The sequence below is a fragment of the Ambystoma mexicanum genome, chromosome 3q, assembly GCF_040938575.1.
Source record: "Ambystoma mexicanum isolate Mex_15411 chromosome 3q, UKY_AmexF1_1, whole genome shotgun sequence".
In the NCBI taxonomy this organism is placed as follows: Eukaryota; Metazoa; Chordata; class Amphibia; order Caudata; family Ambystomatidae; genus Ambystoma; species Ambystoma mexicanum.
In genome coordinates this window covers 1274368653-1274396600 of record NC_090926.1, presented here as the reverse complement: position 1 = coordinate 1274396600, position 27948 = coordinate 1274368653, and the positions used below count along the sequence as shown (strand labels likewise).

General features: G+C 50.2%; 1 protein-coding gene across 2 annotated transcripts in view; it reads left to right on the top strand.

Moving 5' to 3' along the window:
* The window catches only part of LOC138447868 (complement C3-like), a 1306650-nt gene that overhangs the window by 930703 nt on the left and 347999 nt on the right, over positions 1–27948 (top strand). For both annotated transcript variants that reach the window (XM_069604330.1, XM_069604329.1), the window contains one exon: positions 7156–7359. In XM_069604330.1, coding sequence (XP_069460431.1) covers positions 7156–7359 — 204 coding nt within the window. The remainder of the gene's footprint in view (positions 1–7155; positions 7360–27948) is intronic.

Genomic DNA, 27948 nt, shown 5'->3' with positions numbered 1-27948 from the left:
TGCTAGCAGACACTCTGGCCCAGCATGCAGACATCATCAGGTCAAACGACATGAAGCATGCTGTCCAGATGAAAAAGAAGCAAATCTGGTAGGAGGTTGCCCAGAGGGTGTCGGCTGTGGGGACCACCCCACGTACAGTGCGCGACTGTCGCAAGCGGTGGGATGACCTCCGCCTGAGGGTGAGGAACATCCTGGCAGACAACAGGCGGGGGCCACACTCACCAGCAAAGCTGATGCCATGGGAGTAGACTGCCAGCTCATTCATTGATCCCGAGTCAATAGAGGGATTCGGAGAGATGGAGATGGGCACCACATAATCCACAGAAGGAGGTGAGTGACCCAGCATATCCCTGTAGGGGAAACCATGACGTGGCACAAGTGACGTGGAAGTGAGACTAGGCAAGGCAATGCATGTCCCAGACCCACATCAACATATCCAGTCAAGAATGCGTGCCACACCCTGCCACACACAAATGCATGCTGAGTGCCAATACCAACACACGAGCAACATAACTTGACCATGCCCATATAACCCAACACACAGACACCATAATAATGGCATGTCACCTGCCATGCATTGATAGCCTACATGCCCCCTCAGAACACCAAATGCCACACCCCTGTAATAAATGGATGCATGAATGTATGGAGATTTCACAGCGCAATAGAATGCCGCTGGTATGTGACACCATCACTGATGACCTGCATCTCTTCTATCCCCCAGGCACCGATGAGGAAGATGCCAGGCAGGACAGGGGTGCAAGGGCATCTACATCACGGCAAGGGAGAAGGGCCACCGCCACCACCACCCCCAGCCTGAGAAACAGGCCAGACCAACAGGCACTGAGCCAGACCGGACTGAAACCCAGGAAAGAACACCTGCAGCCAGTGTGGGTCACACACATGGAGACCAGCAGCAGCTGCCACCCACAACAGTGGGAGGTGTTCCCGTACCTGCACCGCCAACCACCGCAGACGTTGTGGATGCTAATGTGAACACCAAGGGTGTCACAGTCATGTCCACTACACCCACCCCAAGCCCCGTTACCAACCTCCCACCCCATTTGGAGGCCGACGGCAGTGACGATCCCTGCCTCCAGGACTCCGACCTCGGAGATTCCGACATGTGCCCCTTCGAGGTGGACAGCACCCTGGATGTGGGCCCCACGCAAGCACAATCAACCACCCCGGCTACCACCAGCCAGCCACCAGCACTCCTGCTACCAACGACACCTTTGAGGCTCGCCTGTCGAGGGTGGAGGCACGACAGGAGTCGATGCTAGATCTAATGCGGCAGTATATTGCTGATGGGGAGGACTCCAGGAGGGACATCACTAATGCTATTGGGGAGACCACAGCAGCCATCGCTGCAAACACTGCTGCCGTTAACGCGTCCGCAACTCTCATGAGGGACTGTCTGGGGGCAGTGACGCAAGTCCTGACGTCAATCCTGCACCAAATGCAGCAGCCACGCCTTGGAGCAGGCATGGGACCAGCCTCTGACACGTCCACTGCTACGACCCCTTCAACCTCTGCCCACTCAAGCACCGTGCGGGTGACCCGGAGGAGTGCACGGCACTCGGACATGCCACCCACAGATACCAAAAAGGCCAAGATGTAGGGTGGCCAGACAATGGCCATTGGACACATGGACGTTGGTGAAGGGAACAATCTTCAGAGTACATTTGGGGACATCTGGGGTTTGTAGGGTGGGTTGGGGAGTTCACTGGGGTTATTTGGGGTTTGTAGGGTGGGTTGGGGAGTTCACTGGGGTTATTTGGGGTTTGTAGGGTGGGTTGGTGAGTTCACTGGGGTTGGGGGGGAGTGTTGACATTGTTGGCTGTTTGAAAAATATACCCATTGTGTGCCAAAAATTAAATGGCTGGACATTCTTCATTTTGTGCATGTACTTTTAATGTGTGATGGTGTTCATGGCCAACTCCAAACAATACAAGTGTGCATGTACACATGGAGCCAGTGTGTCACTGACACATATCTATCATAGTCCCTGTGTTTCAGAAGTATTCGTGAATTAGTGCTTGGCATACAGCATGGCCATCCCGTGCATCACGTACTGGCAGGGGGGCTACTTCACCTCCGTCTCCATTCTCATCATCCTCACCCGGGCCATGCATGTCAATGTCAGGTGGCAGTGGTACATTTCTCCGGACGCACATGTTGTGCAGCATGACACAGGCCATGATGATCTTTGCCATCTTCTCAGGCCTATATAAGAATGCCCCACCAGACCTGCTGAGGCAGCGGAACCACGCTTTCAACAGGCCAAAGGTCTGCTCAATCACAGCACGGGTACGGGTGTGCACACGATTGTACTCATGGCTGTTCTGCGGGTTCCGCACAGGGGTGAGTAGCCACGGCCTCAAGGGATATCCTCCATCACCTGCAAGCAGATACAAATAGGTGTGTGTCACTCTGAACTGCCACCTTCAGGGAGCACAGTCATGGTGGAAGCTATTTTTGTTGTGGGCATGCACATGTCCCTGTACGCGTGCAAAAATGTCACCTAGATGCAATCTATACTGTCATGTGGTGTGGTAATCTGGATGGGGTTAAATAGATGATGCAGGGTGTAATCATGCATGCTGAGGCAGATGTGCTGTGGTAGTGCAACAATGTTTAGCCCTCAATTCATGCTGTTCATTATTTACTATGCATGATCACACTGACCACATTGCCACAGTTGCCATCCTGTTCATTCATGCATTGCTTGCCATCACCATGGTGGCCTGGTTGTGCCTCTTACTTGTTGTCATCGATATGCATTAATTGTGATATGTGGCCCAGTGATGTGTCATGTTCCATTTGGCTGGTTCAGGTCAGGAGTGTTTAGCTGTGCATGCATTCTCCAATCACCGGCTATTGCCACCCAGGTGCAGTATTACCCCCCTTTCCCACCCAGGTGCAGTATGCCCCCCCTTATGTATCCCCACAAATCAGTACCCCAAAGCACTGCCATGGGACAGTAGTGCAACTCACCAAGCAGCCAGGCATGTGGTCCAGCATGTTGCTCCATGTGACGGGGTAGCGTGGAGTTACGCAGTACCATGGCATCATGTGTTGATTCGGGAAATCGGGCGCAGCAATGTGTGATGATCTTGCTGGAGTCACATACCATTTGCACATTGATGGAGTGGTATTGCTTGCGATTGTGGTACACCGCCTCTATGGTATGGGGGACTACCAATTCCACATGGGTGCAGTCGAGTGCACCAACACAAGTGGGATTGCCTGCCAGTGCATGGTATCCCACTTTGGTGTTGGCTATCTTCTGGGCAGTCCGTGGTAGGGATATGTGGCTGCTTGCGTGCTTCAGGAGGGCATCCAGCACTTGGTTCAACATGCGTGAAAATAGTGGCTGTGAAATCCCATGCAGCTGGCCCACTGTGTGTTGGTAGGTGCATGTGGCCAGGAAGTGTAGCGCAGACATCACCTTTAGTAGCGGGGGGATGGCAGTGCGTATTTCTATGAGGCTGGCAATGTCGTTCTGTATCATTTCCACTATGGTGGTGATGGTGTCACGGTCCAACCGGTACAGGGTGTGGGTCTGCTCAGGGGTTAGGTTAAAAGGTTCTGGGTCTGGTGCGAGGGATTGGTGGTTGCCTACGAGGCACTGCTGCCTGCGCTGGTGGTAATTGCTGGGCCTGTCTCACCCTCCTTCTCCTCCTGCTTCTCCTCTGTGCTGCCTGTTGTTGCTGCTGTAGTTGTTGTTGCTGTAGTTGTAGAAGTATGGGCATGTCCTCCAGCGCCATGATTGCAACAGCTAGTGGTAGCATTTTGGTGTTGGAAGGGGTGTGGTGTGTGGGTGTGCTCATTTTATACTGGCCCAGCCTCCATTGACTCCACCTGTGGGGATTGTGTGCACCTGTGGCAGCTGCCTTGTATCCTGATTGCTGTTTGCGGGTGGTCCGCGATGCCTGTATGGCCGGCATCATGCAGCCCGTGATTACCGGCTTCGTGATGCCGGTATTTGCATGTCCACGTGGTTGGGATGTCCCCCTATTACCAGCATGCCGGTATTTGCTCCCCGAAGGGGCGCGTGTACGCGCCTATGCCGCTATTAGCGGCACCGTTGTTTAGGGTGCCGCTTATACCGGGTTTGCGGGTCAGAATACACCGGAGCGGTAAACGATGCCGGTATTACCATACCGTATCATTTTTGCCTTACCACCAACCTTGTAATGAGGCCCTAGGAGCAGTTCACGCTCCTCGGACAGTTTTTTCTTAGGTTGTGTGCTTTACTGCGACAATCTCACTGTCGTAAGCAGACTGCTCTAGGACTCTGTATTGCAAAGCCCCCTAAAAGTTGCTAGAGGGAAAACAGAAATCTGTCAAAATATTCAACAAAACAAACATGATTAGCCATGTCTTTCAACACTTCTATGTCATTTTCAGGATTTACAAATACGCTTAGGGAATTAGATCAAGTCTAGCCCTTTGTATGTAATTATATAATTCTGAAAAAAGGACACTAGGGGAACATTCTAGACTCATCTATTACTGATAGTGCCTGAAGTGGCATAGTAGGCCAACTTTATGTACTGAACAGTTTTTTTCAAAGCACTCAAACCAAGAGGCTGACTGCTTATAGTTGCAGGGACTCTTTCATGCACATCTCTCTGAGGTAGGGTATGTGGGAATGGTAATTATGTCAAATCTACTGGACTACTAGCAGGATATGTTGCTGCTGGTTAAAAACATATTCCAGTGGCCAAACATATATAAAGATTGGTAAGGCTCATGCTCAGCAAATAGTAAAACTGAGCTATAGTCCAGAAATCAACTTCCATCTTATATTTCAGAACTGGCTTCACATTATATTCTCTAAATCATAAAAAGACAAGTTCTGTGGCAATAATTGGATTATTATTCTTTTCCTTCTTGCGTCATTAATATTACATTCTCTCCTGACTGCTGTTCAGGTTGTTAAAGAGGAAGTGGCCTCTGTCTTTTTTTCAGGGGAGTAACAATGGGATTTTTGGCGGGTTTTCATGAGGAGCCCAAGGAGAAATGCCATAGAACACAGTATTGAGATGCAGGTGGGGCGTAGAAGCATGGGCTTACTGGCCTCTAATCATACCCCAACTAAAATGCATCAACCACCCTGACTCCAGGAGCAGAGGGGTGGGCTATTCGGCCGACCACGTATCGGCTGCGAGCTGAGGGTGAGAGCAAGTGAGTGTTGAAAATTCTAATTATGTATATTTGTGCAAGTGTGTGTATGCATATGTGTGTTTATCTATGCATGCTAAAGGTTTCCTGTGAGCGTTTGGGTGTGACTGTGTCGTGTGTACGTGTATGCAAAGAAAGCGTGTATGAGTGTAATGTGTGTGTGTGGGTTGGGGGTATGAGGGCAAGGGCTGCAATTGCGGATTTTGAAGGGGAAGAGGCACTGCCACTAAAACCTGGCAGCTAACGTGTGTGGGGGGGGCAGATTACTGCGAGGGGTGGTTCAGTGTACATTAGTACAGTCAGTGGATGTATTTTCTTCCAGTGGTCTAACATGTTTTACTGGCATTATGGAAAAGCCAACATGATGAGTGTTCCTATGTGGACATACTAGCCTACATTTGTGCAGATAGTATGGCAAAGCCAACATGAGGAGTGTTCTCATGGGGGGATACTGGCCCATATTAGTGCAGCCAGTCTGGACATGTTTTCTTACAGTAGGCATGACATTTTCTACTGGCATTATGGGCAAAGCTCACATGATGAGTGTTCGTACGTGGCCGAAATGGCTTACATTTTGCAGCCAGAAGGAACATGTTTTCTTACAATGGCACAAAATGTTTACTGGCATAATGGACAAAGTCCATGAGTGGGCATACAGGTTCATATTGGCCTACTTTGGTGGAGACAATATATACATGTTTTCCTTCAGTTACATGACATTTCTTACTGGAATTAAGGGAAAAGCCTACATGGAACGTTTTCAGTGAATTAAAAATAATGAAAACATGTTGAATTTCTTTTTGTTTTTTAATATGGGCGCTTCCCCCAAACCCCTGTTTCCCTAGTTGTTTTACCCCCAAATCCTTCCCACCCTTTTTAATCCCTTACCCCATCCCATATATACTTTAACCAGAAATTCAACATTTTTTTTGTTATTTATTTTTCGTTATAATCACTGTTTACCATTCTTACATGGGGATACTGGTATATATTGGCAGGGCCAGCATGGACATGTTTTCATATAGTATTACTGGAATTACAGGCAAAGAAAATATGTGTGGTCATACTGGCATATAATAGTGAAGCCAGCATTGACATGAATGGGCACAGCCAGCATGAACATGCATTTTTGTACAGTGGCAGAATACTAGCATATTTTGTGGGCAAAGGCATCATGAAAATATGTTGTCAAATGCTGATGTGTACTATTGGTGATTTGGCATCTATTAGATTTGTTCATGTGTTGCCCTAAAAAAAACGGATTGTAAACTGTTTACACATTTCTTCAAAGAAATTATGCTGTAAAAGTAGTACCCTGTTAATTTAAGGATTTTTACTTGGGGAGAACCCCAATAATTCCTTCTTGAGGGTTCATGCCCCTTTGCTATACCAGGCCACTCCTGTATAATCAAGGGAAATGTGTACGCCCTTCCAATTAAAAGATTCAGCAGCAAGCTCTGATTCGAGCAATGAGGCTCATGATTTTACACTGCATAGCACAGCATATCCATTGGCATCCGTTCATTCTACACTCTTGGAATCATTCCGACTTCAAGGTGCTATCCTGGGGCTTGAGTACGATAGTCAATGGAGCAGAAACAGGAATTACCTCTCATGAGAGAAAAAGACTTCCATTTACATTGTTAATTGTTTTTCAGTATCATACAGAGGACCATCAGAAATGTGCATCAGCTTTAGCTCTAATGTGACAACTACTCAGTATTATTTATTTGTACTTTTTGTGTTGTGATATGTTTTAAACAGTCATCTTGTGTGTAGCGAAGCACATAGATATGGGCATCGAGGTTCAGATTTCGTACTTTATAAAAAAAATACAACGCAACTAGAATACCACCCCACTCTAAAACAGGCAGATGAGTAGTAGAAATGCACCATGCAACTGCCAAAGCCCCCTCTATGTTCTGCGGAGGTCCTTTAAGTCGTGCTCATTGTGATGTTTTACAGGTGACATTGTTGGTGAAACAGTGGAGAACTCCATAGATGGCGCCAACCTGAAGCATCTAATCACAGTTCCAGTGGGTTGCGGGGAGCAAAATATGATTACCATGACGCCAGCAGTCATTGCCACTCATTACCTTGACAACACCAACCAGTGGGGGAGACTCGGCGTTGCGCGCAGAGCTGAAGCCACCAGGTTTATTCAGATGGGTGAGTGATCATTGGGTCCATTCGAAGATGAACGAGTTAAAGACGTGATGAATCAGTCAAGTACCCACAAGAAAGGTGGAAATGGCTTTTGAGGGAGGTTACTTGGTAAATATTGAAGCAAATACCTCAGGCATTGTATACTGATTTGCCCCTTAATTTTGATTGAGACTGAACACCTGTAAAAATAATTGTGATGAACAGGGATATACAGTGTTAATTAAACAATTAGCCATGTGTTCCAAAGAAATTCGGCGATGTGACTGTATACTAATAAAAAAGAGTGGACAGCGATAGCAAAACAGGGTAATAATGTATAAAAAAGTGCTTTCACATGTAACACTTGCTTTCCAGCCATTTTCATATTCTTTAAAAACATAGGTATGCCTCATTTTTTCAAAATGTGTTATTATTTTAAAGGGTATTATATGACTTTTAGAACATTCTCTGGGATGATTCTCATGACAAGTATTTCAAGGTTTAGGAATGTGAGCACTTCTTTCCTTGTCTGATGGCAGACGACCGCCAAGTTGAGCCATCTTACAGTACTCTGTAGCTGCGTGACACAACCCTACTGAAGAAAAACTTTTAAAATTGCCATAGGGTTCTCCTTGGACTCAGGGCAAGACAGTGTAGCTTTCCCCCTCGTGCCTTAGGGGTCTCCTTGGTTAGGAGCACTGCCCCACCCTCCCCACAATCTGGTCATTTTCAGGTTGCAATAATTCTAACCACTAAGATAAGGGTTGCTCACCTAGGCCTGAGCCCACCACAAACTTTTCCCAGGTTCTCTCAGTGGCAAATCTTCCTTTCTGGTGGTTTCGCATCCTTCCAAGTGCTGAAGATTTCAGTAGGGGAACTTGCTTGCCGACAGCAGATTCCGCTAGTGCAAGCATGCTTTATTTGTGTCATGACACCGGGGTTTGCACACCTAAAGGAGCTCTCGGGAAATAATCCTGATCAAAGTTTCGGCTCATAGATGGAGCCCGGAGCAAATGGCACCGTTCCAGTGCATAATGCATTAAGTAGAAACTTTCCTGATGCTGATTTTCTTGGGGTTTTATCCACATATCCGTACTCCACTTTGATTGTGGTGAGATGAAGACATTTTCCCTCAATCCCCATGAAATACATTTCCTAGTGAGGTCTACCAGGTACAGCTCCATCAAGAGGTATGTGCAGACTGGCGGTCCTCCAGATAACACCTCCAGCGGTCTTATCACATAGCTTGTGGTGTCCCCTGCACTCCAGCGTTTCTTTGTTCTCCTCTAGAATCTTCCCAGTGGTGACACTGTCACACATGTCAAAGAAAGATCTTTGGACAACAGAGGACACTCCTATTCACCGGCCTCCTTGCTAGCAACGAGAAAGAATTTAGTGGTGGCCAAGCCTCTATGGATTCAAAATGCCTGGATTCTAAGAGAAGGATGAGGTTGCCACAATTGACAAGTTATTTTATCAACATTTTTTAAAATTAAGGAGACTTGATGATCACATCCTGTTTTGGGGTCTTCTGTTCCTGTTAATGATAAGACTACATTTTCAGGGCCATGCCTTGTTTGCACCTGTTCAGAAACGTAGACCTATCGAGAATAGGTAATGACATTTTCCACGCTGCACATAGCAGGGGTTAAGTATACTGTGGATTATTTTAAGGTCTTTTTGATGGCTGACCCTGTGTAGGGGGTCCTCCAAGGCAAGTAAGGACTGGAACACCGATGTAATCCAAAAAGGAGCGTAAATCAAGTGAGAAGCAACGCAATTTATTTTGGCCCAGAAAGAAACTGGGAAAGCACAGCCCAAAGAGCCCCGTGGCACTGAACTGAGTGAAGTGAGCTGTCAACGCTGCTTACAATGAGCAAAGTTTTTATACACAAACTATATAATTTACATACACAACAGTTTGAAACATTTTAGAACACCTTGTGAAAGCTAATTGGCAAGACTGCGTCGGTCCCCTACATCCAGGCATCCATTGAATAATTGTAATTGGTTCAAGCCATCCAGGCCCCACTTGTCCAACACCACCCATACTGAGGTCACGCACCTCCCCACACTGCCCAACAATTAAGTTTCAAAGCATTAAGTGATTGTGCTGACCACTGGAACTTTATTCATCTGCCAATGGACCATTGGTTGCTCCCGTCCAACTGATGAAACAGCCTGAGCTTGGCAAAGGGGAGACATTCAAACAGCATCCGATCAATGAGGTGCCCTGCATACATCAGCAAGGACACAAAACACTGACGCACCCAAGGGACACTGAAACCTCTGCTTGCTGATCGGTTCCCTGTCGCTCGTTCTTTCGCCCTACAACCCATTCCCATTACCATCTGCCAAGGGCCGATTTGAAACTGCATACCCCATCGTGGTTGGATTTTATTTGACTGCATTTAATTTCTAATTCCCTACAAATTCCTATCGAGCACCCAAGTACCTAGCTCGCTGGTCTCAAAAGTATATACTAGTCCCCTTCCTCTGCGGCTACGTTCTCCTGGGAACTGCCAAATGACAACATGTCTTCAGCGCATCCAGTGATAAAGTCACTGGGGAAATTGCCACAAGGGGGCGACATTTCCTTAATAATGCACCCTTAGGAAAATGAAACACTTTCCCCAAATATTCTAGGATTGTAGGTAATAATATATAATTATACACCTCTTAGAATATTTGGGGAAAGTGTGTTAGTGGTCAGGGAAATAAAGTTGTCTACCTGGCGGCTTTTTCTCAGTGACACTCTAACATGGAGCCGTATCCAGGATACTGCTGTAGCTGAACACTCGAGAAATAAATGGTTGCCCAGGACATGAAGCCCGTGGCTGCGAAAAGACAAATGTTTTACTTACCTGGGGCATATACTCCAAAATTACACAGTGCATCGGTCAATGAGGTCTTCACCCCCAGGTGTGCCCCCTCCCCTTTCCCGCTGTGTGCCCCCCTCAGTTACATAATTGTTAGGTTCACCCCCTTTGGCAGCCCTGAATTTGCACCTTTACTGCAACCCGGTGGAGAATAGCCACAGTATGTAATTTCATGCCCAGTGTGTCCCCGATGCAAGTCTTCAATCGATTGATATGTTACGACTTTGGCCTACTATAGCTGATCATTTTATAATGGAGTTAACTGTCTCTGAAGGTTACTCTGCGATTAAATTGATGGTGGATACTTTTCTTAAGATGGTATATTTTGTATTTATTTTAGTACTGTTTAATTATTGAAAATGAAAAATGGTTTTCCAACAAGCACTATACAAGCAGCATATTGTTGATGTCAACTTCTGGATGTTAAACATAAACGTGACATAGTGGTTTAATACATAATACCGGAAAGTGGAGGAGGAAGAGTTCAAAACAGTAAATCGGGACATCACAAGACACAGTATAACTACAGCTTCAGAAGTTACAGTATTTACAGATGTACTTTTCCCTGGGGATGAAGGATTGGGAGAATTGGGGATAAGTGGAAACACGAGAAGGCCCTGGGGCTCCCCACTGGAAGAGAATGGTGAGGGAGCACAAGGAGAAGGAGGTGGGGGAATATAGTGGACGAGGAGCGGTTATGTTAAGGGTAGTACAATGGAATGAGAAGCAGGAGATATATTCAGTTTGGGCGGAGGTGAAGGGGGGGGCGCTAATCCACAGATGGAGGGAAATGCAAGGCTAGCCACCTCGCATGACGTTGGTATTGTGAGCTCGTTTCCTTCATTTATTGTGAGTAGCAAAGTAGCAGAGTGAAAGTCCAATGAGGGAACTGGAGGAGTAAAGCAGCCTGTTGAGGATCAGAGTGGCAGTGAGTTTTTTTTCTCGAGTGAAAGGTGAGGTAGCAGCAGCGGAGAAGGCAATTAAGTCCTGAAGTTATTGTATGCTCCCAAAGAGAAATCTCTAGATTGCAAGCCCTGGAGGACGGAAAGGATATAGGAGAGGAGAGAATTGGTGCGCCATTAGGGGCTTGCAAAAGATCACTTCAATTAAAGAGGAATTGAGCATCAGGCAGCGCAGCGCCATCCAGTGGCAGGTAGCAGTTGGGCGCTTAGTGATGCAAGAGGCTATCGCAACAGTGGAAGATGGGAAGGTGAGTAAGACTGGAGAATCCTCTGCAAATAGATGATATAATAAGTGAAAGGCACAAGTGTACTTGCCAAGGGAAGGGGAAGAGACAGGGACCGCTCTTCTATGTCAGTATGTGTGATCTGCCTGATAATGGCTTGAGCATGGCAAGACTTGCACTGGCTCTTGGCATCCCAGTGGCTCAACAGATTTACCATCAACTGTTTAATCAAAGAACCATAACATCATCAAAGGGGCTTAACAAATACATTCACCGCAGTATGGGGTCCCGTGGCTCAAGCTATAGCTAATGAGAAGGATCTTTACTGAAAAAGGGTTAGAATGAGGGACCACACAATGAGGAACTGGGCTACTGCCATTCTTTTTCCATGTGTTCCTCCTGTCTTTCATTGTTTATCTTCCACTTCTAACACATTAACTTATTAATGTATCAGCGTATTAATTCATCAAAAAAATTCCAAAAAGAGAAGATAGCTTTGCGTCGGCATTGGAGAAGACTCTTCCGGATTCACTTGAAGGCCCGTGTTCTGATTGATGAAACACATCAAGTGGAAATCAGTGTTTTTTAAAATACATGTGGTTTGTTCTGCCAGTCCTCTTGCTAGGAATACACATTTGTCTTCATAACATTTCCAACCTGAGCCCCTACCATCGCCATGCATGTGAAGAACACGCGCAGGGCTGAATGGAGTCCAAATAGTCACTTTTTACTGACATTGTTGTTCTTTATCATGAACCTCAAGAGAATTCAAAGGTGTACAGCAATCAGAACATCAAAATGTGCGCCCTGAAGGCCAGTAGTGCACAGCAATCCCCTTTCTGGGGTGAAGGAAATACATCTCTAATCTCTCTTTCCTCACCCGCTTTTCACAACGTTGAGATTGACAATAGGTCTGAATTGGTTTGTGTCTTTCTTTTATACTAGAAAGTTCTAGGAGTAGACCTGTTAACCTGTTTTAAAGAAGGCCTTTTGCACACTGCATTCTTGCAGACCATAATATTTGTCTTGGAACCAGCAGGGGCGCATGCAGAGAATTCTGGCTTTTACGGGGTGAATATAAAGTGGAGAAACAGAAATCTGACCCTGTAGCCATCCCTCACACATTCAACAGCCATTTGTCCCCTGTTGTTTTGTTTCAGGAAACAAGGTGATTTAATACACTTCTAACCACTACTCACTTTGGTTTTGTGGAACAGGGAAGCATATGGAAGATGTGTTTCTGTTGGCTCAGTGGCCTGTCTGCTGCCACCAATAGCTGACCTCTATTACCCATATCTGAAGTCGGAAAGGGAGATAGGAAGAAGGTACCCACCAGGAGGAAACCACTAGCAGGAAAAGGAAGGCGTTGGAGATGCCAGAGTCAAGGAAGGTGGAAAGCTTGTAGGGCAGATCACCGGCAACCAGACCAAGAAATATAAATCCTCAGAGGAAAAAGGCTAAGTGCACCCTTTGCAAGGAAAACAAGGTTTTATTTCGTCAAAATCAAAACAGCATGTCAGTAGGGGCATTCACTCCCGACTGCCATGGATCGCACTAACTCGCTGACAGTAAAGCATTCAATTTCAAAGACAAATATTGTCACAAATGACGCAAGCAATATACAGTGGTAATTCCCCCAGCTCATTTGCCCTCCCCTATGTACATACCACCCACTCCACATGGGATGTCCAGTGATTGGATCTTATTTGAGAATGCTTATCTCCCCATGAACAAATCACGTGATGTGCACCTGGTACTTGTACATGAGCTCAATCGATAGTCTTGAGGTCAAATTTCCCCTCTGAAATGTGAGGCGCTTCTTTGGATCCCCAACATATAGGTGCCCCCACCATGCCTCCCAGACACTGACCTAGATTTGTTATCCTCGCCCTGTGCACCTCGAAGTACAAATCACAGGACATCCTTCTCTCTGTACCTGTACCTGCCTTGGCAGCATCCTCCTCCCTTAACCTTCCCCTCTGCCATGACCAAATAATCAGTCACCTTGTGACGGATTTAGGGGTTCTAATGGTGGGCCTCTGGTAGTTCAAATAGAGTGGTCAGTATCATGGGGGTACCCGTGCCCTAAATCTGAGTAGGGTTATTTTGGCAGCCCAGGACCTCTGCTCCCGCTCCCAGGAGATTGGCCTTCAGGGACTGGTGGAGCCCTGCTTGCGCTTAGCTATTCACATTACTTTTTAATTACATAGGTCTGCCGTGTGAGGCAATGGGCTAGTTGTATCTCTTCGGTGTGAAGGCTGTTTACTTGGCTGCCTGAGCTGGGTACACATAGGAAAGATAGTTTTGTGTACTATTGCAAATACTGGGACCTGGCCTTTCTAGGCTTCAATCTCCGAAAATGGTGCTAGAGCAGTGCTATTTGTCACAACGCTACAATGGCTCGCCTACCCTCCATTACTATAACCTACACTATTCTCTTGCCCCTACAGGGCGCCTCCCTCCCCCTTCCACCGCTTTTCACATGGCACTATACCCCTAATATATTTTCCTTACCGTAAATCGTTTTGGCGGGCAGGGGACTTGAATGCATCCTAACAAGCTGTCAGGAGGTGGTAGAGAGGTGAACCAGAGAACCAAATCAGCATCGGCCTAGCCAAGAAGGCCATTAGAGTGAGGAGGAGTCAGGGGATGGACGATAAAGCTGATGGGCACAAGGTGAAAATGTTCCAAGGGTTATACAATGAGCATGAGTACGACTGGGTAATTATTGTTTGAATACACATTTGGAAAGCTCTTCGGTGGACACTACAGAGAGTAGATAGAGGGAGGATATTGTGGTATATAAGAGCAAGTTCTATACTTAACAATAACAATGATGGGCCTCGTCACAAGTCCGGCGGTAAAGCAGCTATAACGCTAATAGAGCCGGAATAAGCGCTACCGCCAAGAAAGCAGCGCAAGGAACAAGTTACTTACCTGTAACTGTTGTTCTCCAGCATGGGTCTGGCATGGATTCATATGCTCATGAATAATCCCCGTTGTCAAGCTGGGAATCCTCGGTAAAGAAAAAATCGGTTTCAGTTTCGTTTCTGAACTGTCTTTCTACTAGTAACCAATCACTGGTCTCTGGGTTATACTGCCCCCAGCCAATGATTGCCCTCTACCTAAGCCCCTACTCTGGCAGCCATCTTCAGATTTGGTAGCACGTAAAGTGGAAGTAGGACCAAGAGAAGAGCCGCAGAGGGCTAGGAGGGAGGGTTTGCATGTGAATCCATGCCAGACCCATGCAGGAGAACAACAGTTACAGTTAAGTAACTGGTTCCTTCTCCAGCATGGGGTCTGGCATGGATTCATATGCTCATGAATACAAGAATACATAGCAGTACACACATGCACAACCACGGGAGGTGGCAAGGCTCAACATTAAGCATTTCAACAACTCAACATTAAGCATCTCTTACCTCCTCACCAGGCTCACCTTCAAGCGAACAGGTTGCGCAGCACTGCCTGGCCGACTCTCGACTCCTCCCTGGAATCCCGGTTGATGCAGTAGAATCTCGTGAAGGTGTGTGTCGACCTTCACGTAGCAGCCCTGCAGATGTCCAGCAGGGGCACACCAGACAAGAACGCCTTGGTAGCAGCGATCGCTCTAGTCGAATGGGCTCTCGGACGGCCGGGCAACGGTCGGTTTGCCAACCGGTGACAGTGCATGATGCAGCAGGAGAGCCATCTGGAAATGGAAGCCTTCGAGAGAGCCTTCCCTTGGTTCACAGGTCCAAAGTTTACAAACAGCTGTGATGTCTTCCAAAGACTCTTCGTGCGGTCCATGTAGAACTTCAGCGCTCTAGCCACATCCAGCGAGTGCAAAGTCTGACGGCATCTTGAGCATGAAGGAGGGGTGCATCCTCAGCACTACCCTTGTCTCGTGGAATGTCAGGTATGGAGGTTTACAGGAGAGGGCCTGGATCTCTCCCACTGATCGTGCAGAGGTGATGGCCACAAGAAACGCTGTCTTCCACGACAGGAACTTCAATGGTGCCGAATGCAGAGGCTCGAATGGCGGCCCCGTGAGTTTAGTCAGCACCAGGTTGAGTTCCCACGCCAGGGCTGGAGCCTTCACCGGCGACAACGATCGGAACAGTCCTTTCATGAACTCCTTCACCAGGCGATGAGACCACAGAGATGACCGCCCCGGAGTTCTGGTGTAGCGGGAGATAGCCGCCAGATGGATCTTGATGGAGGCATGTGCCAGCCCCGCCTTGGCCAGCGATAGCAAGTACGGTAGCACTTGAGGGGCCGTAATCCACAGAGGGTTAATCTTCTGTGCACAGCACCAGACAGAGAACCTCTTCCATTTGTGTCCATAGCACTTGAGAGTCGATGACGCCCTGGCCTTTGCAAGCACCTCCTTGCAGTCTGCCGGGATATCGAACCCTCCGAACACTAGTGCTGCAGGAGCCAGGCCTGCAGGTTCAGTGATCCTGATTCGTGATGGAGGATGGCGCCTCCTTCCCTGGCGAGAAGATCAGCGTCTGTCGGCAGTTTGACCGGAGGGGGCGCTGACATGTCCAGAAGGTCCGGGAACCTGATCTGCCTCGGCAACGCCGGTGCGACGAGTATCATCCTGCACCGGGACCGATGAGTTACAGCAGCAACGGGGGGAACGCATACAGGAACAGGCTGTCCCAGGGGAATGAGAAGGCATCGCCCAATCTCCCCGGCCGGGGAAACCTGCTGGCGAACATCCAGCACTTGGCGTATGTCGCCGTCGCGAATAGGTCGATCTGGGGGTTGCCCCATCGTCGGAATAGGAGATCCACCTGATCCTGCCGAAGTTCCCACTCGTGGCACGAGCGCAGCTCCCTGCTGAGCGAGTCGGCGATGGTGTTCTTTATTCCTGCCAGATGATAGGGTACAGCCGTTGTACCTTGCCCAGGATGGCCTTTGTCCTTTCCTCCGACGACGAAGCCAATCGCGCCACTGTGTGGAGCCTGGCTCCCAGGAACAGGGTGACTTGTGACGGTACCAAGTGGGATTTCGCGAAGTTCATTGTGAATCCCAGATCCGTGAGAAGTTGGACGGTCTTCGCTGTGTGATCGACGGCGAGTTCTCTTGACTTTGCTCCGATGAGCCAATCGTCCAGGTAGGGGTATACGTGGATCCCCTGCAGGCGCAGCCGCGCCGCCACTGGTGCTAGGCACTTGGTGAACATCTTTGGCGCCGACTTCAATCCGAAGGGAAGGGCCTTGAACTGATAGTGTCACCCTTGGGACCACAAATCGTAGGAATTTTCTATGTCCTTTTAGGATGGGGATGTGGAAGTAGGCATCCTCCAAATCCAGCGACGATAGGAAGTCACCTTCCTCCAGCTGGCCCAGTACGTGCTGGAGGGTGACCATCCGGAACTTCTGAGACTTGATGTACTTGTTTAGACGACGAAGGTACATGAGGGGTCGCCACGGCTGGTTCAGTCCTTTTTCGCCACAGCCTTGCCGCCTTGGCCTCCTTGGCGACGACGACGGGATCCTCCTGTCTTGACGAGGAACCGCCACTGAATCCTTTGGAGGCACCTTGCTTGCCTCCGGAGCTCTGTAGAACGGCCGTCGCTGTTGAAGAAAACCCAAGGCCCGAGCCGTCTCAGTGTCCGCCTTGATGGCCTGTAGTGAGTCGTCCACTGTCTTGCAGAACAGGTTGTTCCCGTCAAAGTGCATTGTCATGATGCCTACCCCCGGGGACCCAGACCAATTCCAGCAACCCCGGAAGCAGGCATCAAGATACCCCAAACAAGCCCAACAACCCCTGCTAGGGGCTATTTGGGTGCAGTCCTGGCACCTATGGCGCCAGGCTCATATGGAGAGTCAGTCCTGGCGCCATAGGCGCCAGGCTCATAGATTAAAACTTACCTGATGCAGACCATGCTGCAAACTTACCTGATGCAGACCAGGCTGCAAGAGCTCCAAGCCAAAAGAGGCTTGGAAGGGACTATTTTACCTAGGGACTATTTTTTACTCGGGTGGGGCTGGGGAGGAATACTTACCTGGAACTACTTTGGAGGCTATTTAAAACCATGCCCGAAGAGCAGCACACGCTTCGCGTTATTCTGCATCCAGAAGCGTAACGCTCACCGTGCCTGCAATTCTGCATCCAGTCTTCTGCCATGCCCACCTCTAGTTTGGAGCTCCTAGAAAAAGGGCGAAAGAAGGAGAAAAGGTTAGAACAAGAGCAATAACTTTGATCCTTAACTGAATTCCCGATCCATCGCGCCTTCGAGCTGGAAGAAAGGTTATTTTATGCGCGTTGCGTCGCCTGCTGCAGCACTGCGCTGAACTCACCGGCCTTCGCAGCATCTTCACATTTCACCGCATCATCCTTCATGTTCCCGCCGCACTCCGGCACCTAAGGAGAAGACAAGAACAGGAAGGTGAGCCAAGGGACTACACAGAGGAATCCCCCCCATAGACTTACCTGATTTTACCACCGGGGGTACTATTCCTCTTCACGGGTCGGCGCAGCTTCCACTGCATCCTAGCCGAACCCCGGCCCCTAAGGGGAAACAAAAGGACAGCAAGGTGAAACAAAGGGACTAACCAGGGGAACCCTACTCACCACAAAAGACATACCTGATTTTACCGCCGGAGGCTTTATTCCCTGAGACTTCATACTTTCTCTCAGCGCCTGAATAAGGGAGAAAGCAACAGGTTACATATGGACATTATTTTATCAAACTGTGTTGGATAATACAAATCCTTACCAGAATATTACCGGTTGCCACAAGGAACTCTTCAGTAGGGTCAAGCTGCAACCTGCAAGGAATCGGACAAGAGTGAAAGTCAGGCATTTGAACTCTTACAAACTACATACTTACGGCGTCTTGCCGGGAATATCAGAGTCAATATTGTCCTGGAACTCACCAATTCCTTCGAGCCAGTGAAGCAACTGGTTATCTACACGCCCCTGCACTCAATGCAGGATGGAGAGCTCATCTTTTCAAATCATCAGGTCAGACTATAAGAGGGGACATTTAAGGTGATCAGTGGGGAGAACAACGGGGTGGGGGGATTTACGCTCAACTCCACGGGTGGTTAATTCCTTTTCTCCACTTGCAGAAGAATATTCCTACGGGCCAAGCAAACGAAGCTAGGTGGGCCAGTCCAGTCAGTCATCTCGGCCCTACGCGTCACATTGGTGGAGACCGCAGCAGTCCAGTCCAGATCGACGCCTCTGTGGGAGCCAGGTGAGCGTCACAGGCATGTCCCGTACCCTGGTCTCCACGTCCTGACGGAAGTCGGTGGCCTTGAGCCAACCGTGCCGGCGAAGGCAAACACTGTTGCCCATCTGACGAAAGCTAGTGTTGGCGATGCAATGTCCGTGGCCACCGTAATGCCGTGGTCCAACGCCACCTCGCCTTCCTGTAGCATTTCCAGGAACTTAGCCCTTTTGTCGTCCGGGAGGAAATCCAGCAGGTGAGCGATCTTGAACCACAGCTCCCTGTCGTAGCGCGCCACGATCACGAGGGCATTGGCCACTTTAATCGTTGTCGCCGACGACGAGTGACCCGTCGTCCCATGGCGTCCAGCTTCTTCCCCTCGCCGTCTGGTGGGGATGTTGAAGTTGACGTCGTCGCCCGGCCTCTTTCTTCTTGGCCGCCGCAGAGACCACCGAATCCGGGGACGGCTGTGCCCTGAGACACATAGGGGTGGAGTCTGGGACCCAGTACTTCTTCTCGTACCAGTCTCTCCTAGCAGGAGCCGTGGACGCGTTCTTCAGGAGCGCCAGCCCCTCGTCCCAGATGTCATCCAGTAACGGGATTGAGAGGACAGTCTTCCTCTTGGCCTCCCGCCGTTGGTAGAGGAAACCTTCCTTCTTCTGTTCTTCGGGGCAGAGCTGGAAGAGCTCAGATGCCCAGGCGATCATGGCGTGGAAGGAGCCAATTTCGTCGGGAGGGAGGCCCGAGGAGGTGGTGAGGGGAGGTCCATTCCGTCGTCACCACCATCGTCGTCCGTCCCTGTCGTTGCCATCTCCGTTGCAGTCTCATCCCTCGGAGGAGGGGATGGGGGTGAAGGCTGGAAGGGGGGAGGAGGATGGACTCGTCTCCGCTTGCTAGGCGGGCTCCCCGACGGACCAGGCCCCGCTGGGTCGTCGGTGGGGGGTAAGAGCATCCTTGTCCTTATCTCAGCGCACAGGGTCTGTATAGCCATCAAGATAGCTCCTGAATTTTCCTGAGGTACGGGTACCGGCTGCAACGGGACAGACGGTTGGGGCGCGGGGTCCTCCGCAGCCCTATCTTCCTCGTAGGCCCCCCTGTTGCTCTCCTCATCGGCCTCGTCGGGATCCTTCCCGTGGGCCCTGGATTCCTTGAACTTCTTGTCGAGGATCCTTTGGACGCTCACCAACTCATCCTCAGAGGTGTTATCCGTGTCCGTTATGGCTACCGTGCCCCCCCTCTTTCTCCTGCTGGGGTTTCACGGGGGTCTTCTCGATAGGCAGAAAAGACGATTCCCTCCTGAGTGGCAGGGAAACTCTAGCCCCTGAAGTCACCTCCACTGGGGAAGCCTCTGTAGGTTTCACCAGGGCCGCCACGACTCCCTCAATCGAGGCCTTAACCTGGTGAATCAGGGCCTTCACGACCTTGGGCGTGCCTGAGGCCTTCACCTTGGGGGGAGGGTCACCGCCTCGCTTCCCCTCGGCTGTCTCCGTCGGGATCGACCGGGGCTTCTCCCGAAGCTTACCTGGGATCTCCGACTTCCTCTTCACCGAGCCAGAGCGTTGGCTTGCGGTTGATGGCGTTGGTGATAGTGCGCCCTGCCTGGCAGCCGAGGAGCCAGACCTATCGGCGCTCCCGGTGCCCGTGGACTCATGGTGCTTTGCCTTTTGTTGGGCCCCCGTCGCCGGAGCGCCCTCAAAGGTCGCTCGGATTTCTTCCTCTTCTCACCTGCTGCTGGGCTCTTCCCCTCCAGCCAGTTGGTGAGTAGAATACAACGATCCTTCATTGTCCGTTCGGACATGTTCTTACAAAATGCACAGTCCTTCTCCACGTCCGATTTGTCGTCATGGAGGCAGTAGAGGCACCGAGAGTGCTCATCCTCTTTAAGGACGTTCTGAAGTCCGCATCCAGGGCAGCTCCTGAACAGCTTGGATCCAACAGGCGTCACGCTTCCCTTGTCCTGGGCCACGTCCACACAGGGTAGGCCTCAAATATCTTCTGGAATCCTCCGAGAAGTGGAAAGCACGCCGAAAAGATGCCCTTGAGGGGCGTAGAAAATTCTGAAAACGGGTCCCCGTTAATCGGAAGTGAAGTCGGTGGAGCCTGAGGCAAAAAAATGCTAAACGCAGTAAAAGCTCGAGAGCTACAGCACGAGGACTCCCAACACTTGAACGTGCAGTGAAAATCTGAAGATGGCTGCCAGAGGAGGGGCTTAGGTAGAGGGCAGTCATTGGCTGGGGGCAGTATGACCCAGAGACCAGTGATTGGTTACTAGTAGAAAGACAGTTCAGAAACGAAACTGAAACTGATTTTTTCTTTACCAAGGATTCCCAGCCTGACGACGGGGAATATTCATGAGCATGTGAATCCATGCCAGACCCCATGCTGGAGAAATAGCGCTACTGCCACCGAACCGGGTGCTATTAGCTCCAGCAGAAGATGCGTCACAGCCGAAACGGGAAGCATCGCAGCGCCCATTTTGAAAAATACAATCTATTAAATATCTTCATTTCCTGCAGCCATCCAGCACACAAAACCATCCAGAACGACTCAGGAGAGGCTAATAGGCAAGGGGGCTGAAAAACGCCTCAAAGCCCAAATTCGGCAAGGGTGCGCTTGTGGTCCTCACAGATGAGGTAGTGGTCCACTGTGAGGAGCTGTATGGAGCTAGGCAAAGAAAGACCAGTAGGCAGCAGCGGACAGCAATATGGCACAACATCGCCCAGAAGGTAACAGCAGTTGCCAGTGTACCCCATGATGGTGAGGACGGCCGCAAAAGGTGGAATGACCTGAAGGTAAGGGTGCGGGGACTGCTGTCCCAACACCGCCACAAGTCCCTGGCGGTGGAGGCACTGCTGAGCCACTGCATGGGAAGAGAATTGCAGTATGGTGCTCGACCGAGGGGATAGAGGGAGTTGGAAGTACAGAGGTGGCAGCCAGCAGCCAGGAGGCAGGAGGTGAGTGACACAGAGGCAACACCTGCTGCCATAGACACTGAGCAGGCAGAGCGGAACAACAGCCCAGAGTCACCACTTGCTGAATGCCACCAAACCCCAGGGAGCCCTCAGCACCACCAACGCCATCAATCCCCTGGGAGCCACCAGCGCCATCAATCACCAGGGTGCGCTACGCGCTACCAGTACCATCAAGGGTACCAAGTACCACCAGTACCAGTACCAGCAACCTTCTTTTCCTCTCAACTGCGGAGTTCCCCAAGGCTCTGTTCTTGGACCTTTTCTTTTCTCACTCTACACCTCATTCTTAGCTCCTATTATCTCCTCTTTTGGCATGTCGCACCATTTCTATGCTGATGAAACCCAACTCTTCCTCTCCTTCTCGCCTGACATTCCTGATAAACCCTCTTCTTGCCTTTCTGCTATTAAATCCTGGATGTCCTCACACTTCCCTACTCTGAATACTGATAAAACTGAACTCCTTATCTTCCCTGCTATCACTGTCCCTCCTTCCTCCCCTCCGCCCCTTCATTCTCTTTCCCCCCACCCAGCTCTCTTTCTCTCCCCACTCCCGCAACCTTGGTCTCCATCTTGACCCTCACCTCTCTCTATCTCACCACATTCCTCTCACTGCAAAATCCTGTCGCTTTCACCTCTATCAACATTTGTAAAATTCGACCCCTCCTTACCTTTCACGCCACTAAACTTTTAATTACTTCCCTCCTCTTCTCCAGACTCTTCTACTGTTCCTCCCTTCTCTTTGGACTCCCCTCCTCCCATCTCTCCCCTCTCAAATCCATCTACCACTCTGCCATCCACTCTCTATGCCTTCTCTCACCTCTTGACTCCATCTCCTCCTCCCTAACCTCTCTAGGTTGGCTCTCTTTCCACTCCCAACTCAAAGTTCCTCTGCCTTGTTTTCAAATCCCTCTATAATCTTGCTCCCCTTTACCTTTCCTCCCTTCTTTCCTTTCACACCCCTTCTCGTCCTCTCCGCTCTGCTAATCTTTTTCTACTCTCTCCTCCTCCTCCACCCTGTGCCCTCTACCGCTTCCGCTCTTTCCAACTCCTCGCTTCCTTCCACTGGAACCGCCTCCCCCTTCACATCCACTCTTCTCCCTCCTACCCTTCCTTTCGCTCCTCTCTAAAATCTTACCTCTTCCACTCTCCTCCCTAGCACCGCATCTCCTCTACCTCCTCCTTTCCCCTTTACCCTCACCTCATACTCCTCCTCTTCTTCACTCTCTCCATCCCTTCTTTCCCCTTCCTCCCCTCTCCCGCCTGATTCTTGTCTCACTTTCACCTACCTTCTTCCCTCACTTTCCCGCTCTTTCCCCATCCTTAACTCCTCTTCCACCCACCACTCCCTTGTTCACCTCCCCCTCCTACACCCTTCTCTCCGCTGTAATATTGTAAATTGTTCTTCATGCTGTTATCAGGTTGTGGTTTCAATTGTCATCTTATGCTTGCTGTATGTTTACTTGTTCTAATGTAAAGCACTTTGGAGTAAAGGGCTATATAAATTCAATAAAATACAAATACAAATCAATCCCCAGGGAGCCCTCTGTGCTACCAGCAACATCAATCCCCATGGAGCCCTCCGCACCACCGGCGCGTGATGACACCCGTGCAGGGTGTGGACACCCCTATCTATGGCTCACCTGCCCACAGCCTTGCTGCAGTGCAGAGCCCCCCTTCCTGACACCGTAGTCCATCTCGCAGCATGCTGCTGCAGAGGCTGGATGTGATGGAGGGCAGGCAGCGCAAGATGGAAGCGAATGGGCGCACTCACTTTGCACATGTGCAGGCCATCATGGACTATATTCAGGGGGCCACCCGCAGGATAGTGCGTCAGATGGTGCGGAACAGGGCCAAGATCAGTGCAAACACGTCCGCCTTGACACACTATGCACAACGTATCCATGAAATGACGGAGAGAGTCTCTGCCCTAGCAGAAGCTATACGGCAGGGCAATGAGATGCAGTGGCAGCAGAACATTGTTGTGACTCCGTCCCAGCCACCTCCACCACGCCCATGTAGGTTCACATCAGGGTCCGCCACGACAAGAGTCGCAGCGACTACAGTGCCTGAGATCAACTGGGGCCCGGCAGTGGAGGGTGAATGATACTGGGACACTGTCCACCATCAGTGGACATGCCGGGAAGTGGGTGATGGGAGGGGTGATAGTGTGCTGGGGATTTTGTGGTGGGAGAGAGGGATAGTGTGCTGGGCAGTTGGTGGTTGGAGGGGGGATAGTGTGCTGGGAAGTTGTTGGTGGGTGGGGGTTTATAGTGTGCTGGGGAGTTGGTGGGTGGAGGGAGGGGGGATAGTCAGGGCACACCGTTCGTATATAAATAGTTGAAATACATCAATGCGAAGACATTTCTGATTGTGTCATTGTGCAGTTTATTTACAGAAGTGACAGTCACACAGTGGTGCATGGCTTGTGCCAGTGAAATTACTTAGTAGAAATTGTCTATCAGTGCCTGGGGAGCCAGTCTCCCATCTCTCACGTCATCTCTGACATAGCCTGCTGTGGCCCCTGCCACAGGCACTTCATCATCATCATCCTCTGGGGGTGGCATATCCATGTTAGGGGTAGGGGCACATTCTTCCTCATGCATATGTTGTGTAGCATGGCACACACAAGCACTATTTTCCCTACTTTCTCTGGTGCGTACATAAGGGCTCTGCCTGTACGATCTAGGAGCCCAAAGGTGCGCTCAAAGTACACAAGCATCCTGCTGTGTGCGTGTTTGTAGGCTATGTCGTGTGGTGTTCGTGGATCGTGCACAGGGGTGATTAGCCAAGGCAGCTGCGGGTATACGGCGTCACCTGCATGGGGTGATGGACAGACATTAGTCACTGTGAAATGTGTGGGGGTGGACTTACACTGCATCACAGCAATGGTCATCATGTGCATGAATATGGGGCTCCATCACATGCCATGTGCCCGTACAATGTCTGTGCATGATGTGTCACTGGTGTAATGCATTGTATTCGCATCACATGCACCCAGTTACATTGCAGCAGATGTTTCGTTATGTGTCTGTCAGTGAAATGTGTACCTGGTGGCTGTCATGTGGCTGGGTATTGCTCTTGTGCATGTGGCTTGCTGGATTGCCTATCAGCATTCCGGCGCTTGTGGGAGCAGTGGGTCAACATTGCAGGGTGGGTGTACATGAGTATATGAAAGTGCTGCTGTTGTGTGCCGCAATGTGGAACTTTGTCATTGCATTTGATTATGCATGATGCATTGTGGTACCTGTAGTCATGTGTGTGGATTGCATTTCTGTTGTATGTGTTCTTCTGCATGTCCGTCCAGGTGTTTTCAACATGCGCATGCTCCCTGGGCTGTACCCTGTCATTGGTGCGCAAGCTGGCCAGGTACTGGATTTGCATTTACTTGTCATGCAATGCTTTGTGTCATTATTCACATCCCCCCCAAAGTACTTTGGTCAGGTGCTTCACAGTGCATAGGTGCAGGCAGTTTTACTCACCCACTATCCAGGTCTGTTGTCCTCTGTGCCTCTCCATGTATCCTGGCATTGTGCTGTTCTCTAAGACCATGGAGCCACGGGTGGACCCTGCATAGAGGGCACAGCAGTGGGTGATGATGAGGTTGGGGTTGCAAGTAACCTGTACATTGAGGGAGTGGTAGTGCTTGCAATTACGGTACACTGCTTCGTGGGCCTCGGGGCGGGTGGCACCAACGCAACATGGGTGCAGTCCAGGGCTGCAATCACATTAGGCAATTGGGCTACAGCATAGAGGTTTGCCTTCATGACATTGACCTGGGCTGGGGTGGTGGGCAGTGCAATGTGCTGTTGCACATGCAGCAGGAGGGCATCCAGCAACTGGTGAGAATGTGGGCTTGCGCGATGCCATGCATCATGGCCACAAAGTGCTGAAAGGTGCCAGTACCTAAGAATTGTAGTACTGACACTAGCCTGAGCAGTGGGGGCACTGCTATCCGGATGTTTATCCTGATCCATATGTCCTCATGTATTGTTCTGAGCAGCCGAGTAATGGATTCTCTGTTGAGGCGGTACAGGGTCACTGTTGTGTACTGCGTACACCAAGTGCGCATGCACGGCCAGTGATAGGCTTGCGCATGCGCATCAGTTTAATAAAGGCGGTGCCCGGCAGTTCGCGCCGGAGACCGGAGCAATCACACGTCTCCGGCGTGTCTCCTTTCATGCATGGGTGCGTGTGCTGGTGTGCGTGTGCAAGGGCTGGAGGCTGACTCCAGCACATACAAAACTGGCGACGAGGCGGGATCGGAGCTGTTCTTCCCGTTTCCGATGATACCGGCGAGACGAAGCACAACTCCGCAGTCGCGGACCCGCTCTAACAGACGGCGGCCATTTTGAGTGCTCACTCACGACGACACACGCAGTGGTTGCGGCCCGTTCCGGGTGCTCGTGCGCCATCTGCTTTTTCTACTTGCAGAAATATTTGGACACTTCACAGCCCAGCTGAACCAGGGCTGTGATATCAAAAAAAAAAAAAAAAAGGAAAAGGAGGCAGAAGTGCCTACAGGCGAACTCTGTCACAGTTGGGAGTCGGATCATCCACCAGCCTGCCAAGACAATACAGTGAGTACCTATCGTGATGGGTGAAGAAACCGATGATGAGGGCGCTGTTGCCCCAATACCACGCAGGGTGCGCACCACTCTGGCTCCCATGCCCGAATTTGATACTACGGGGCCCCCATCAAAACTTGGCCCAAAATGGCTCACATGGGTCAAAAGACTGGAAATGATGTTCAGAGCCTCGGGTGAGACTGAAAACGAAGCAAAGATCGCCATCATGATGTACTCTGCAGGCACTGAAGTCCAGAAAATATATGACATTCCAGTGGCTACGTATGACGCTGTCAGGCAAGCACTTCGGGATCACTTCCTACCATTGGCCAATGTTGATTTCGACAGGTTTGTCATGGGGGCAGAAAAACAACGAAGCGAAGAGTCACTGGACCAGTTTTGTGCCCGTTTGAGACACCTAGCGAGCTCCTGCAGGTGGTTCAACGAAGAGGAAATGATCCGTAACCAACTGCTGCAAGGTTGCTGCTCAGGAAAACTGAGGAGGCAAGTACTGAGGGAACCAGGGCTGACCCTCCGGCAAATCCTCGACATGGGAAGAGCGTATGAGCTGGCGGAGGCCAGAGGGTCGAAAATGGACGCGGCCACACATCCCAAGAATGAGGAGGAGGCTCTAGCAGTCGGACGGTTCACACCCGGGAAGCCCAGATGGACACCGAAGAAGGGAGAAGGGCCCACGACTTCAGATACCCCTCAGTCGTGCTCCTACTGTGGATATGACCTCCCACACAGGGGCGAATGCTCAGCCAAATCACGAACATGCGGCAGGTGTGGGATACCGGGGCATTACGCAAGGATGTGTAGGGCCGCCATGCCCGTAGCAGCGAATAGGGGACCAGAGAGGGCCAGTAGAGGAGGCGCTCGCACGGCAAGGGGCATCTCCTCCCTTGAACAGGACGTGCACGACCTAAACATTGCCGAAGAAGAGGAAGAAGAGGAGGAAGAAGTCTTCTTCATTTCCAGCATCGCAAATAGCCCCGGCACCAGACGAAGGCCCATATGTACCATGGACATTGGAGAGATTCCCACCCCAGTCCTCATTGACACGGGAGCTTCAGTCTGTGTACTGGCGGACAGACATTACAATGCGCTGGCAGGCCCACCCACCCTGTCGCCCTCCAAAGCTCAGATATATGCTTTTGGTGAAGATACCCCGCTACCCATCCAAGGGGTATTTGTAGCCCCAGTGACTCATGGCAAAAAAGCATCAAAGCGAGGTTTTTCGTGACCAATGTCAGTCCGCACTCTCTTTTAAGCTGCGCAGCATCCGAGGCACTCGACCTGGTCCATTTCACTTTTGCCGTGTATCACACAGATCTCGACAGTTTGCTGGCACGCTTTGAGGAGCTCTTCAGAGGCATAGGGAAACTGAAGGCTGAGCCAATAAGGCTCCACATTGACGAGTCAGTCAGACCAACGGCGCTGAAACATCGTCGCATACCGTTTCATCTGAGGGCTCAGGTGGAAAAGGAGCTGCAAGACCTGGTGGAACGAGATATTATTGAAAGGGTGGAAGGGCCCACCCCGTGGGTCCCTCCCATTGTAGTGGCTCCAAAGCCCAAACAGCCTGGGGCTGTACGCATTTGCGTGGACATGAGACTGCCAAATTTGGCCATAAAAAGAGAACGTCATCTTACTCCCACTCTGGACGACATTGTTGGTGAACTTCAGGGCGCGAAATTCTTTTCCAAACTAGACCTGAGAGCGGGCTATCACCAGCTGGAGCTCCACCCAGAGTCTAGATATATTACAACCTTCACTACACACGAAGGACTGTACCAATATAAAAGGCTCCGTTTTAATTTCCTCGGCGGCAGAAGTCTTC